Here is a 15,480-nt window from a genome sequence, read left to right as displayed (position 1 = left end):
ATATCTGTCACGACTGTTGTGAACAATAATTACAAGGTAACTTATCTTTCAGTCTAACGTGCTCTTTAAACTTATTTATAGCTATAACTAGCTTCTGAACACAACACAAAACATTTGTTGTGGTGAACCATATAACAAATAACCATAAAGAGGACAAAGCATCACCAGAGCATCATAACCTAGAGAAATAACATGATTTTGAAGCTCTGGTGGGGCAAATGAATTAGTAGCTTTTGGGGTTAAAAAGTTAGCCTAAGAGACATTAGCCTAAAAGCTAATCTAAGAACATGAATTATGTTGTGAAGAGGTGGTAGAGTTAGTATACAATAAATAGCCCTATTTGAGTTATGTTCTAATACATATTATGGCAAGAACTACTCAACTAAATAAAGAAAAAAATACTTTAAGAAATGAAGTTCAGTCAATCCAAAACATTTTAGGAATTAGCCGCTAACTGCAGCTAGCACTAGCAGTTAGCTCTTAATGCCTTAGTGGAAATCTGGAAATCTAAAGCTCTATCCGGACTGTTATTGGAGGTCCTTTGATTTTATTTCTGTCCAGAACGACCATGTATGTGTTTTTTTTAGACGTCCTCTGAGAAAATTACAGGCTACTAACGTTATGTCACATGACTGAGAAAGTCAAAAAAACTCACTGGTCCTCCTGTTTTTTGAATTGCAATGTGAAATATCTTTTGCAGACATCCCCCTGAGAAACTAATCCTGTCCGGATAGAGCTTAAGCTTACTGTGAATAAACTGAAGCGCTTTGCTCACCCAAATGAACTGTTTTCACAAAAGAAATCTGTCTAGATTAACATCCAGCACTAGTTTGACTTATTTTTTTTTATTATTATTATTTTTTTAGAATGACAGTTTTGTTTACTTAGCTTAGCTTTACAGGTCTTGCCACCCAGCGGCGAGTCCTGGCGAATATAAAGCTTCAGCCTCTTACTATTCCCTGAAATATAAAGCTGTACAGGGCTAGGATAGTAACTTTAAATGAGAAAGGCTTAGCCTTAGGACTGTCTGTTTTTTTTTTTTTCGGCAAGTTTCATTCACGTGTAATGTACTGTGGCCTCAATATGGCTTGTAGTAACTGAATGTATTACTCACAGTCATAACCTTTATGTTACATATATATTGTATATTTTTATCCATAAAGCCTATCTAAACCTGTGTAACGTAACGTTAGTAAGTACTACTCCTTTTACTGTATTCCTTATTTCTTATTCCTCCTCCTGTTACACCTTATATATATCAGTGTTTCAAAATAAAAGCCCTCTTCCAAGTTTTGTAATCGTGATTTCATGATATTTTATGTTGCAGATTCTTCTCCTTCTTCTTTACATTTACAGCATTTAGCTGCCACTTTTATCCAAGGTGAACCAATGTAGTGTTAGGAGTCTTGCCCAAGGACTTTTATTGGTGTAGTGCAGCAAAATCACACAGACCAGTTTATTTATATGTACTGTTAAATTATATTTTACTGGCTAAATAATATTGAAAATATGGCTCAGACAAAAGCTTTAAACAGTTTTTATTACTGCCTAAATCAATACTGTAAATCCTGAACAGTCCTGATATCCTGTTCTGATACACTGAGTGGTGCAGCTCTTTTATTCCCCATTCATTACCTGCTGTTTAGAAGCTAAAGAGATTTTGTTGAGTCAACTTTCCATCTCTTTTGTCCAGCAGGTCTCTTTGTGTAAATGTTTCAGCCATGGCCTCTAACCCTAATTAACCCCCAGCCCCCAACCACCTACCACACACACACACACAAACACACACACAATGCTTTAAAAGGTGTGGTATGCAGTTGGCGGCTAATCTTAAAATTGAAGGTGTGAACGAACACATTCATCGAGTATTTAAGTTGTTATTTGGTGTATAAATAGTAAGCATGTTACTTTATTTAGGCTGAAAATGCTCATTTGACACTTAAAATCTATTTAAAACTTTAAAGAAACCATGTTTTTTGACAGATTGTTCCTTTTTGCTGGGCTTGAGGGGCTTTTGCTTTTATTAACTGGTTTGCATCACTTAGATGACCCACAACTGCCTAGCCTAGCCTAGCATAGAATAACTCATCTGTAAAAACACATTAACATATTATTCACAATATTAGCATTAGCTTTTAGCCTCTTTAGCTAAATCTCTATTTTGAGATACTTTATTATTATTATTATGAGATACTAAGCATTTATTTTTATAATTTTGTCAGTCAGACACTTTTAAATTACCATTAAGTAAAACAACTAATAACAACATAACTTAGTATCTCAAAATAATGAAATAGCATCTTCAAATAATGACCTAGTATCTCAAAATAATGAGATAGCATCTCAAAATAATAACAGTATCTAGAAAATAATGATATTGCATTTCGAAACAATGACTTAGTATCTTAAAATAATGACTGTATTTTTATAATAATGAGTTAATATCTCAAAACAATGAAATAGAATCTCAAAACAGTGAGATAGCATCTCAAAATAATGACTTAGCATCTTAAAATATTGAAATAGAATCTCAAAACAATGAGATAGCATCTCAAAATATTGAAATAGCAGCTCATAATAATGACTTAGCATCTCAAAATAATGAAATAGAATCTCAAAACAATGAGATAGCATCTCAAAATAATGACTTAGCTTCTCAAAATAATGAGATAGCATCTCAAAATAATGACTTAGCTTCTCAAAATAATGAGATAGCATCTCAAAATAATGAAATAGCAGCTCAAAACAATGAGATACCGTCTCAAAATAATGAGATACCATCTCAAAATAATGAGATAGCTTCTCAAAATAATGACTTAGCATCTCAAAATAATGAGATAGCGTCTCAAAATAATGAAATAGCGTCTCAAAATAATGAGATAACGTTTTAAAATAAAGAGATAGTATCTCAAAACAATGAAAAAGCAGGTCAAGATAACAACTTTGTATCTTAAAATAATTAAATTTGTATCTGTATAAAATGTTTAATACAGTCATTGTTAAACTAAAGAAGAACAGATGAGAACTGATGAGATGAAGAGAGAGATATTGATTAAATCACCAGATTCTCTGAAATTATAAGGTATGTTTTAGCATGCTCAGTGCAGTTAGACATATTAACTAAAAACTTACAGACTGCCAGTTTAATAATCAGACTAGATACTGTAGATAAAGATGGGTCTGGAAACCATGAAAGCCCCACCCCTGCTCTCTCCACCCCCCCCCCCTCCCCCCCTTTAACCTTCACACATGCACTCCACCCTGATCCATGAAGCTGCTGCTGCTGGTTATGGAGCAGCACAATGTGTGTGTGTGTGTGTGTGTGTGTGTGTGTTGGTAGATAGCTGACCCGGTTTATCTGCAGAGCTCATGTTCTTGCTCTTTCTTGCTTTTTCTTGACGACTGAAGACTTTCTTTGGGTTCTTTTGAGTTTTTCAAGGAAAAGGAGGATGAAATTAATCAAATCAGATTTGCATATGAAAGAAGAGTGTGTGAGATGCCAGAGCAAGTTGAGTTGAGAGACCCCCCCACACACAGAAAAGAGGCCAGTGTGAGTGTGTGAGTTACTGCTTAAGAAAGAAAGGAGGAGGAGAGAGGGAGGGAGAAACAAAGAGGAATGCTATGATGTCACTCCACCCCACTCACATACAAAGGCGTGAGCTAGACAAGCTCACACACTCACACACACTTCACTCACTCTAGTGCACTCAGACCCAGCTCCGCTCTAGCTGACTCAACTCAGTTCCTCTCTCTCTCTCTCTCTCTCTCTCATCAGGCTCAGGATGTGAGTATATGTTTATCTTATTCTGTGTCTATCTCTCTCTCTGCAAACACTTCATTCATTAGATCTGTCCTCACTGTTCTTTATCTTCTTTATCTTTAGTTTAGCTTTTCTTATTCTCTTTCTTTCACTGTGGAGCTGCTTCTCTAGCCCTCTCTGGCTTCTCTGTTGGAGGTGAGGAGAGATGAGCTCATGTTGGTGGAGTTGCAGAGAGTTTTATGGGGTCTTTATTGTCCTCCTTGCCTGCTTTGCTTTGCTTTGCTTTGCTTTGTTCAGAGTGGTTTTGTTAAATGAGGATTCCCATCTCTTTAGTCAGACTGTCTCTTTGTGTAAATGTTCCAGGATTGGGAAACTCCATTGTTGCTCTTTCAGTTGAATGTTGCTAATGGTTGGGAAAGAAGAGACTCTTAGATAGCTACTCTTAAAATCTTTATGGTGGAGGTGGTAGAAACCATGGGTTGCAACATTTGCAGCTTAAATTTAAACTTGTTCATTGTTCAAAACAGCAGTGAGTTGTATATGCAATGATGAGGATTGTGGATAGTTGAATTGTGGCAAAGAGGACAAAAAAAGTTGACTGGGATTATTTATATATCGTCACTGTCCAATGAAAAACAAGTATCTTCATGTTTGTGGATTTTTAGTTTAATACATGATTTAAACAAAAAAACAAACTCTCCCTTACACTGTGCCAAAATTTCTTAATGAACAGACCAATAGAAATATTTAAAAATGACCTGAAATAAACTCTTTTTTTACACTGACGTCCATTAAAGGTTTAGAAGGTTTTTTTCTTTCTCCTGTAAAGTTGTCTGTTTGGAGATGCTTGTTTTTCATTGGACTGCGACGTTATGTATTGTTTTGAACTTGTAAAAACAAAGATACCATGAGGGGTATTCAAGTGATAAAAGAACCATAAAAGAAAAGAACAATGCTAGCCCCATGAAGATTTTGTTTCTTTTTGTAAAAAAAAAAAAAAAAAGATGTGGAGACTTAATCTGGAGAAGAATCTTTACATTATCGTTACAAGTGGATATAAATATTTACCCTCTTGAAAGTTATGAACACTTGCATCTCTTACAACAGATTTTTGCTGGCATCCTTCCAACAAATAACCACATATCAAGCATATCTTTTTGTTGGGAGGAATCAGTTCTTGTATTTAATATTGTTAAGTTATAACTTAAAATTTTCTTAAGTCTAAATATAGCACATTCTTTGTATTTTTTTTTAAAGGAAGAAGTTGTTGAAATGTGTGTGAAATGTGGAAGGGCTTGCTTAAAGTACTCTTTGTAGCACTATGAAAAAGCTGCATGTGAAGCCTGTCTTCTATTTTTATTAACCCTTTCAGACTTGGCTTTTATTCCAGTAAAAGAAAAAAAACTATACGAATGCTAAATTCTGTTTGTAACAAGACGTTGTTATTTTATAAATCATATTGAACAATTAAATGAAGTGCTACAGCAGGATATGGTAAGCTGTGTAAGTTGTGAGGTGTTATCTTGTGAGTGAGTTTAAACACTGACTAGCTGGAGTGCTTATGGAGATTGCATCCATCATAGATTAAAGGCGTTAGCACCCACAGTGGACAGAACAGTGGGTGGAAATGATTGTGACCGGCTGTGTCTGGCTAAAATTGTCCATGCAAACAGACAAGAAATCTGCATGTCAGTGCTGTAGCATTTTTAGCTTCTATTGGACATGCCAAAATTTATGGGACACGATACTGAATTACTTGTTTATTGATCAAGAAGCATTATTACAGTCAGTGTTGGTAATTTGGGTGCAAACAGAAAAGCTGTTGGGTGGCTTTGGGAGTTTTTGTGACTAATAATTATAATAATAGTCACAGAGATGATGCACACAGTACCGCCAGTGTATACTTTTGAAAAGAAGGCAGCTCCCTGTTGGAGAGGTGTGAACTGCTTTTCTCATACGCATAATCATCACACAAAGACCAAGCCTGAAAGACAGCACAGGAAAAAAAGAGAAGACTGACAGAACTGGAATGAGAGAGAGAAAGAAAGAAAGAAAAAAGAGGACATGATAAACTTCGCAAACCGGACAGACAGCACGACAGAGCGCTGTTCATTAAAACAGGAGGCTGCGGGAAGAATGGATTATCATGAGGCTAGAGTACATAAAGTGAGCGAAAGGGGAAAAAGAGGTTCATTTTGCTAAATCAACAGCAGCCTCAAAAAAAGCAAGAGCAGAACACAGAGAGGCCATACACACACTCTCAAACACTCGCACACATTCACACAGAGAGCTGGACTAAAACAGTCTTTGTCAGCACATACAGAGAGAGAGAGGTTTGGGATCACATGAACATAGAGCACTGTCCTGTCATAAGCCAAACACCAGGCCCAATCAGGAGTCAGCCTGAATGACTGACTTACAGGCTAATCCTCTAAAACAAAGGCCATCTTTCCAGTAACAGCCCAGCCAAACACCTGGAGAGGTTCCTCAAAGCAGGATATACTGTATTTTCAGTATAGCTGGACAACGTGAGCACAGGTCAACAAGAGGAAGGTGCCAAATGCACCAGAAGAACCACGCCTGGTTCCCAAAAGCAGCTTTCAGCAGTAGTTTGTTTCCTGGTGGATGATTGATTATTTGGTTCTTTAAAAGTGTTTCCTCTGTGGAATCACTCCTAAGAACCATTGATGGCATTATGAGGATTCCTTAGAATTAAACCTGAGAAACTTGACTCTTGAGTAGATTAAAGCTTTAAAGGAGCATTTTTCACATTGTCTTCATACTCTAATGGTTGATATGTAAATACAGAAGTAGACAAAGAAGTCCTTCTGACTGTTGATGTGAATTAATCGGTTCATTGTAGAGAAACGTAAAGACTCTGAGACTCTGATTACTTTACAGTGGTTGGCTTTTATACACTAAAGTGCCAAAAGTCATAGGACATTTTTTTTTAAAACCTCGCTCACAAGATTAATCATGTGTGGGTGTTCCCAAACTATCCCCTCAGGTAGTAGCACTTAATAATCAATTTACATACTGCTAGCGTGATAACATATCAGTGTATGTAAAGTGTATGTTGATTTGTGGTAAAATACTTGGTAGATATTGAGTTAATGAGCGCTTTATAGTCTGCTATACACTCTTACGGACATTTTCCAAGACAAAGATTAAGCCTAATCTTAGACTAAACAGCATTTTGAAATAGAAAATTAGAAATAAGGATGTTTTGGGGTGTACAGCTGATAATCAAAACCAATATAGATCACTAATGTAAACCATTCTGCTTAATCTTAGTTCCTGTGAAATCCACATGATAATCACTCTGACTGATTTTTGTTTACATCTTAAACATGGAATTATGTAAAAGGTGAAATTCCCCTTTAAGCCTATGTGAGGATCATCCAGTAGAAACATGAGAATAAGGCCTGTCATGATTAATTTTTTTGTGGATGATATTTAGAACCATAAAACAACATACCACTGGAAAAATAACAATAATAATAATAGAATAGTGTTTGCAAAGCATGCATAACTCTTTAAAAGACAGCTAATTTTTTAATAATCATAGTTTGGGAAATGTATATATTTATTCTTTTCCTACTGCAGCTCACACTTTGTGTATGGAGTCACAGTTAAAGTACTGTTCACTGTACAAACATACAAATAAACACAATTGACAATATCAGCATTATCAAATGTTACTGAGGTCATGTGCATTTATTGAACGAAATGCTGATAATGTAATTATTGTGACAGGCCTAATGAGAATGAATGGAAGTGAATTAGCATTAATAGGCTTAACATTGATTGACTTAATGCTGTGTAAAATGATGATGGCCCTTACTGATGAATATTAATAGATAGGCCTGTCACGATGATTACATAGTCCATTTATTATAATTACATAGTCCAATATTATAATTAATATTCAAAAATAGATGCATGCTTTTCTCTAAACACTTCTTTATCTTTTTTTTGCAAATAAACCCTTCATGTGAAAATGACCTCAGTCAATTTTCAGATCATAATTTTGCGCTTGTTGCATAGTGAGGAAAGCCCATTACTGTGAATGAGCCTATATGCTGACTTGTGTTCATATTTTATCAATGTTTTATTTAATTAAGGAGACATTTATACTTTTTATATTGCATTTCCAATTAGAGCTGGGCGATATTACTTAAACATATATAATTTTCAATACTTTTTTGTAGTTCTGATATAACAACTGAAACAAGTTTTATTAATATTTCTAATTGCAAATGTGCCAAAATAGTAGCAAACCACACCTGCACACTTCTTGTCACACTTCAGTAAGAACATAGCGGATGTATGTAGTCTAGTATGAAGATGATCTGTGCAGAGACTCAAGAGAATTTGAGACAAATGTCCAACTAAGCTTCTCTAATATATTTACATGTTACTAAAATACATTTCTTTTCAATGGGCATATATGCAGCTGAAACAAACAGGGAACAGCCTAGTTCATGCCAAATTAATCAACATTAACATTTTAATATAGCGTATTTTTCGGACTATGAGGCACACATCCTTTAATTTTCCCAAAAATCGTCAGTGCACCTTATAATCCAGTGCACCTTATGTATGAATTTTACCAGTCAAGTTGTAAGAAGCAGTAAAGCTACTTTGATGAATTACAGAGTATAAGGAAGTTAGTACTACTAACTGCAGCTGGATAATGCTGCTAACTGCAGCCGGCTAGCACTGCTAACTGGGGCTAGCTCTCACCCTTGGACAAAATACTGGAATTCTAAGCTTACTGTAAATAAACAGAAGTGCTTTACTAACCCAAATAAACAGTTTCTGTGTAGATTGACTTCCAGCACTCGTTTGACTTTAAAATATATTTTTTTAATTACATTGTATGGACCCTTAATACTGTCGCTTAATGCGCCTTATAATCCAGTGTGCCTTATGTATGAAAATAGACCAGAAAATAGACGTTCATTGATAGTGCACCCTAAAAATTTGGTGCACCTTATAGTCTGAAAAATACGGTAACATTATAGTCATTATGGCTTTTAGACAAATGTGTTTTGGGCAGGGGGGGAGGTAGAGCTGCTGCCTAAGCTTTTGTCTTTAATGGCATTTTGCCTCACTTACATTACTTTTACTTTAATACTTTAAGTAGTTTTGAAACCAGTTTTACATTTTTACTTAACCCTTGTGTGGTGTTCGGGTCAATTAAATATTATTTCTAACTCAAACTTATTGGCTTTGGGTCATTTTCTGTGAAGAACATATATCAGAACACATTTTTGATGAACACACACTGTACACCCCCCCTACACATTTATATTACATACAGGATGTTCGGGTCTACTGGACCAGGGGCTAATAAAGGTGTTTACTCTGTTCTCCTCCTGTCTGGGTGTGTAGTTTGTGTGTGTTTTGTTTCTGTCCCTGTTGTTCCTGTACCAGGTTGTAATATTGTTGTAGAATTTAATGGATACCTGTCAAAAATGTAATGCTCTTTTGCCCAAAAAATTAGCCACCATGCATAGCTGCCCAGTGTGATAAGAATGTGACTAGGGTTGGCGAATGGCAGTTTCTCCGGTACAGGACATCAAGTCTTTTTTTTTTTGTTGAGCTTTTTATCCCAGATTCCATTCAAAACATTATTCTGAATTGCACTTATTTAGAGGGAAGGCCTGTTTTTAGAGAAAAATGGAACGAAATTGGACCTATTCCATAATTTTGCAGAATTTAAAACATTAAAATGCAGCGGGTCCACCAGACCCATGAACACTGTCTGAGTAACAAAAATATGAACACCATACAAGGGTCAAAGAGAGATAAGCTTGTGTTGATACTTCACATTCTACAGAAGTATTTTAAACCCTAGTATCTATAGTGGAAAAATATTAAAATAGTTATTGTGACAAGCCTATGAAAATAGCACTGCTTTGCTTTGATACTGCTGATTGAAAGTCTGTATATTTTTAGACGGACTGTTCCTTTAAGAATGAAACCGAGAGGATTAGGCCACAGAAGTGAACGCCAAAGACAGGCTTTGCAAAATGGCAACAGATGTTGTAATGGATCCATTCCTTCTCTCCCTCTCCCTCTTTGCCCCCACAGAACTCCTGAACTGTGTGGTAGAGGAATGAGCAGAGCCCAAACTACTCAAACAGCGCCAACCGCAGGGGAACAGTGGTAACTTCATCTCAGAGAGAGGACACATTTAGAGAAGCACTTCTGTGGGAAGTGTTCTGTTTACCTGCAAACACACCTATACACACACTCACACACACTTTCACCCAGCAGTTCAGACCAGTCCCCCCACACACACACACACTCCACCATGCTGCAGCAGATCCTAGCAGATATGTACATCGAGCCGGAGATCCTGGAGGCTCTGAACGAAGAGCAGAAGAAGACTCTGTTTCTGAAGATGAGGGAAGAGCAGGTGCGGCGGTGGAAGGAAAGAGAGGAGAAGGAGGGCAAAGAGGGGAGGAAGGAGAAGCCCAAGCCAAAGAAAGGTAAGGATTTCCTCTCACTGTAACAAATACCAGGATGTCTGCTGCCTGCATTACTGCCACTCTACAACAATGGCTGCCTGCAGCTGGAGCAGGGCCTGCCTAACAAACTGTGGGCTATACTCACAGGTACAAGTCCTAAAGATGCAAATGAATTCCCCCTCAAGTTGTTGTAATTTATAGTTAGAGATAGTTTATAGGTCATTTTTAAACACAAGGTTTTAATGTAAGAGCTTATGTGAACTTCAACCTTTTAGGATGGCAGGTAAGAAGACAAAAACAGTATTGGATGGTCTGTTAAAATCCTGTATTTTTAACAGCGGCTTCACTTCATCAGCCAATTTAATCAATTTATATCTTTTCTCTTTTCATTTCTATCAAGTTTCTCTCAACTTTCAACTGGCACATGGACAAGGATTAGCTTTATAGGGGTGTTTTCTTTGCCGTATTCTCATTTTGACATAATTTGGAGATTCTGCAAATGCTGAAAAGGTTCAAACACAGAAATTAGAATGTTGAAAGTATCATCTTTTCAACCAGTGGTGTTTTTTTTCTGCAAATCAGATATATGGGCATCAGTTAATCTTTTATAATAGTCTTGAGCTCAAATTAGATTTATTGTCTATTTTGACCCGTTTTAGGAAGATTTCACTTGCAGATACACTGCAAAATAAAGATCTAAGCGACAGGTGAAATTGTCTAATTTTAAGACAATAAATTACAAGTATTTTTTGTCAGATAAACAGAATTATCTTAAACTTAGTAATGCTTGATAAGACAAAAATCCTTTTTGGGGAACAATTACCATAATCAGTCTTGTTAACCTTATTTAAAGTAATTTAACTCAAAATGAGCACAAACAGTAGTGATTCTGATTCTTGTGTCCATATTTAAAATATAAAATCTGGAATTTTGCTTGATTTAAGTCTTATTTTAAGAAATATTATTGCTAAGAAAAATGTTCTCACCTCATTGGCAGTTTTATTTGCTTAAATTAAGCATATACCTTGATTTTGTAGATATGTTGTCTAGTTTTTGGATAGATCAGTGGATTTTTTGCAGTGCAAAATTTTTTTTTCACATTTAAAATGTGTTTTTACACATTTAAGAGGTTCTTCAGTGGTATCATGACTCCAAAAAACCATCTGTAGCAGCTTTAGTTTTAAGAGTGTGTGGCTTTGAAGCAGTGATCCAGTGAAGACACTCTGAGCACTTTCAGAAGTGTACGAATCAGAACAGGACGTGACTTCTAGTGTGTGATCTCTTTGTTTTTATTGTTTTTCTATAGAGAACATTCATTGTTGCCTCATCCCTGCCTCATTCAGCTTTTCTAAGCTTTTGTTAAAAGTCCCCAGTTGACAGTGGGCTGTGTCAGAATAAATGTTCTCGTATTTGAGGCTTAACTGACTCACTGTTTATGTGCAGGTTATCCCGAGAACATTAGAGCACGATTAGGCGCGTTCTGTCCCATCTAAAACAAAACAAACCAAACCAAGCCAGATCACCAGATACGTAAAAACAGGAGAGGGGAGAGCTTCACAGCGTGTCTGGCTCAGCAATTCCAGCGTAATCTCAACGGAAATCAAAACACCTTTTTGTAGGATACAGTCAGACTGTGCAGCCCGGTATGCGAATATGTGTGTGTGTGTTTTTTTCTTTTGACCTCTGAAAGGAATGAAGTTGAGATGGGAATGGATACATAACCCATTATGAAGACATTCTCCAGCTGAAGCCTGTCCAAAACACCCAAAGCACTTTAAGCCAATCCTGGCGTTCCTCGAAGAGCCGGTTTAGCATGAAACGTCTCAGTATGTGATTAAGCTCCAGGATGAGCAATAAGTTTTTCAAAATATCTTTTAAAAGAGAATACATCAAGCCCATTTTCTTTGACACACTGTATAGATGGGAATCACCATGCATCTCACAATACTTTGCCCACAATAACACTGATTTATGATGCTGTGATTCTGTGATACTCGATATATCGCAAGACAAATCTCTGCGATATTTCACAGCAAATACACAGCAACCTAAATAAGCAAATACCAGGAATTATCGATTTATTGGTATTTCTGTCCCACTCATTAGGACTCCTCCTATCACTAGTAATACCCCGATACGAGGAGAGTGAAGACTAGCACATGCCTTTTCCGATACATGTGAAGTCAGCCACCGCCTCTTTTTGAACCGCTGCCGATGCAGTATTGCTGAGCAGCATCACAGTGCACTCAGAGGAAAGCGCAGTGACTCCGTTCTGATACATCAGCTCACAGACGCCTCGTGCTGATTGGCATCACCCTTTGGAGTGATGAGGTGTAAAAAAAAGGCGCCAATTGTGCTCTCTCAGGGCTTCGGCAGCTGATGGCAAGCTACATGAACGGGATTCAAACCAGCAATCTCCCGATCATTCACCATAGGTTTACTCTATTAATTTGATTATAGTGCCACCATGTGGAGTAATGAAGCAGTAACTTCAGGAAGTGAAATTGGGGGCGAGTTTTAGTAGTTAAGAGCGCCCATATTTCAATAAAAATATCTGTATTTGACACCATGTTTTGATATGATGCGATCAATATAATGCGATATTTGGTGATATCAATATATATCGATATATATCCCACCTTTAATATGTTGCTGCTATACAGCATACTATACAGTTAAGCAGCCTTAAACTAAGGCCTACGGGTGGCACGGTGTGCGTGGGTTTCCTACGGGGACTCCGGCTTCCTCACACAGTCCAAATACATGGAGATCAGATAAATTGGATATTCAAAATTGCCCAGAAAAATGTAATACTCTAAATTGATCTGGTGTATATGTGTGTATGTAAATGTATGAATGACTGACTCTGGTAAATACTGTAGTGCCCGATGCAGTCCTCCAGGTGGTCGGTGGTTTCCGGTTGAGAGTACGCCGTGGGCTGCCGCTTTTTACTGGTGTGTGGATAAGTGATGAGTATGAAAGGTTGTGTGTAATACGTAAAAATTGTAAAGCCTTCTTGGGTTTCTAGAAAGGCGCTATATAAATTGAACTTCATTCATTCAAATAGAAGGACTACACACATAGAAGAATACTTCTCTACAAGGACTAAACAAGCTGTGTGTGAGTGCATTTGCACATCTGTATCAGCAAAGATTGAAACTTAAAGTAGCTAAAAGTGTTCATTAGAAAGGGTGTTTTTTTACGACCTTCAATATTGCAAATAGTGCATTGCTGTTGTTAGCACTGTGCTACATGCTGCTAATTCAATTAAATTTGGTGCTAACATTATGTATCATTGTCATACAGGTGCCAAGTTTTACCATATAAGGTATGAATGCCTAGCACTAATAGCCCAGGTTCACAATGCTAGTCATACCTGCTGTCTTTGCCTAATGACGCTCTTGTTTGTTTTTCTCCACTGTTTGATGGTGTCTAAGCTGATACTCTGGTATTCACACAGTAGCCCAAAGCCTTCTGGATTCCTCTCAAGCCTCTCATAACTCTCCCACACTCAGGAGTCATATCTGACTTGTTCTTTACACAACTGATCATTCTGGCCTTGAAAGTAGCTAGCTAGCTTGTTGCAAATCCTTCAAATACCACACTGACATACAGTGTCTTTCTACAACAAAAAATAGGCTTCAGTGGACGGTTTTGAGATGTGGAAGAGGCTGTTTCTTGCTATGATTGGTGCAAATTATAACTGGTAAATCGTGAGCTTCTATTTGACAGACTCTCAGTGAGTATTAGTATGTAAACTAATCAAAAAGTAGGAAAGTGTACATACCAATAAAATGAAAATCGGTATATAAATAGGACTAAAGAGGATTTGCACGCTTATTTATTATTGTAAAAAACGTGGCATCAGAATAGAGGCACCCATATGTTTAAGACTGCATACACTGTTTTATTTCTTAGTGGATTGGTCAAGTCTTTTTTGGGCCACCCTCCTCAAAACTGCACAAATCATGTATATGGCTAGTTATCTACAGTCCTAAAAAATTGCAGAATTAGATGGTTTATGATAGGATATCTCAAAGTAGTGCCAGTTGTTCAGAAAGAGCCCTAGCATAGAACCATCCCAGAACCATCCCTTCCTTTTTAAGACTTTGGGTTGGTGAGGCTTTATAATAGGTTATCTCATACAACCACCAGTTGTTCGGAAAGAGCCCTGACTTGTGTATGGGGTTGCCAAATAAGATCCGAGTTGAACGTCACATAAGACCACCAGATGTTTAGAAATATCCTGACTTGGATCCATCTAGGATCATTCATTCTTAAGAGTCTAGATTTGTTGATCATCAGGTAGTAAGACCGGGTTTGTGGAGCTCCCTAAAAGTATGTCACACTGCGCCCATAGCTGTTCAGAATTAATCCTAAGAACCTTATTTTTTCTGGGATTGGTAAAACGCATAGTAAAAGGTTTGTGTGGGTGGGTGAGCTAGTAAGATTCCTGGGGTTGATCTGGGGTTGGCTCTCTATTAGAGTGGGACATAGGGCCCCTATATGTTTAAAAAGTGTCGTGGCGTTCAACCAATTATGTTCCTTGTTTTTTTAGAGCCTGGGGTTAGTGGAACTTCTGATAGAGAGGCACAAAGAAGTCTGTGTTTGGTCGGTAGAGTAGTAATTAGAATGTCTGGGGGTGGTGGGCCTGATGTGAAACCATCCAGGAACCTTAATTTTAAGGGTCTGTTGTTGCTTAGTAAGGTAGTAAGATCGCAAAATTGTAAGACTGAGTTTATGGAGATCCCTTAAAGGATGTCACATTGAATCCCTTGATGTTCAGAATGAGCCCTAGCTTCGTTTTTAAGAGTCTGATGTGGGTGGGTGGGTTAGTTAGATGCCTGGGATTGATGTGGCTCTCCAGTAGACTGCTGGACCCCCAAATGTTCAGAAAGAGTCCTGACGTGGAACCATCCAGTAAACCTCATTTTTAAGAGTCCGTGGTTGCTGGGTAAAACACATATGTTACATGTGTTACATAAGTGTACACAAGTGGCCAATAGAAATGCAGTGCACCAGTGAAAAAAGTGTTGGGGAATTCAGGTTCATGGAGGGAACACGGACTGAAACACAACGCTATGATATCTGAAGAACGTTAAGTGTAGAGCACGCTTTAGGGACTCTGAGATGTTTCCCAGGAAGAGAGGAGGCATGGCGTTGAGTCGTATGACCGGTGGAATCCAGCAGATCCACATTCTGCATCTTATTCAGAAACACAATGTTCTGTCAGACATTCCT

General features: G+C 37.4%; 1 protein-coding gene across 1 annotated transcript in view; it reads left to right on the top strand.

The window, feature by feature from the left end:
- Positions 1 to 3,664: 3,664 nt before the first annotated feature.
- zgc:92242 (uncharacterized protein LOC436899 homolog) overlaps positions 3,665 to 15,480 on the top strand; it is a 34,202-nt gene continuing 22,386 nt past the window's right edge. The window contains exons 1-2 of the mRNA XM_007253622.4: positions 3,665 to 3,784; positions 9,860 to 10,260. Of these exons, the coding sequence (XP_007253684.3) occupies positions 10,083 to 10,260 (178 nt within the window). The 5' untranslated portion in view covers positions 3,665 to 3,784; positions 9,860 to 10,082. The remainder of the gene's footprint in view (positions 3,785 to 9,859; positions 10,261 to 15,480) is intronic.

The sequence above is a fragment of the Astyanax mexicanus genome, chromosome 2 (assembly GCF_023375975.1).
Source record: "Astyanax mexicanus isolate ESR-SI-001 chromosome 2, AstMex3_surface, whole genome shotgun sequence".
NCBI lineage: Eukaryota > Metazoa > Chordata > Actinopteri > Characiformes > Acestrorhamphidae > Astyanax > Astyanax mexicanus.
This window is presented reverse-complemented; position numbering and strand designations above follow the sequence as displayed.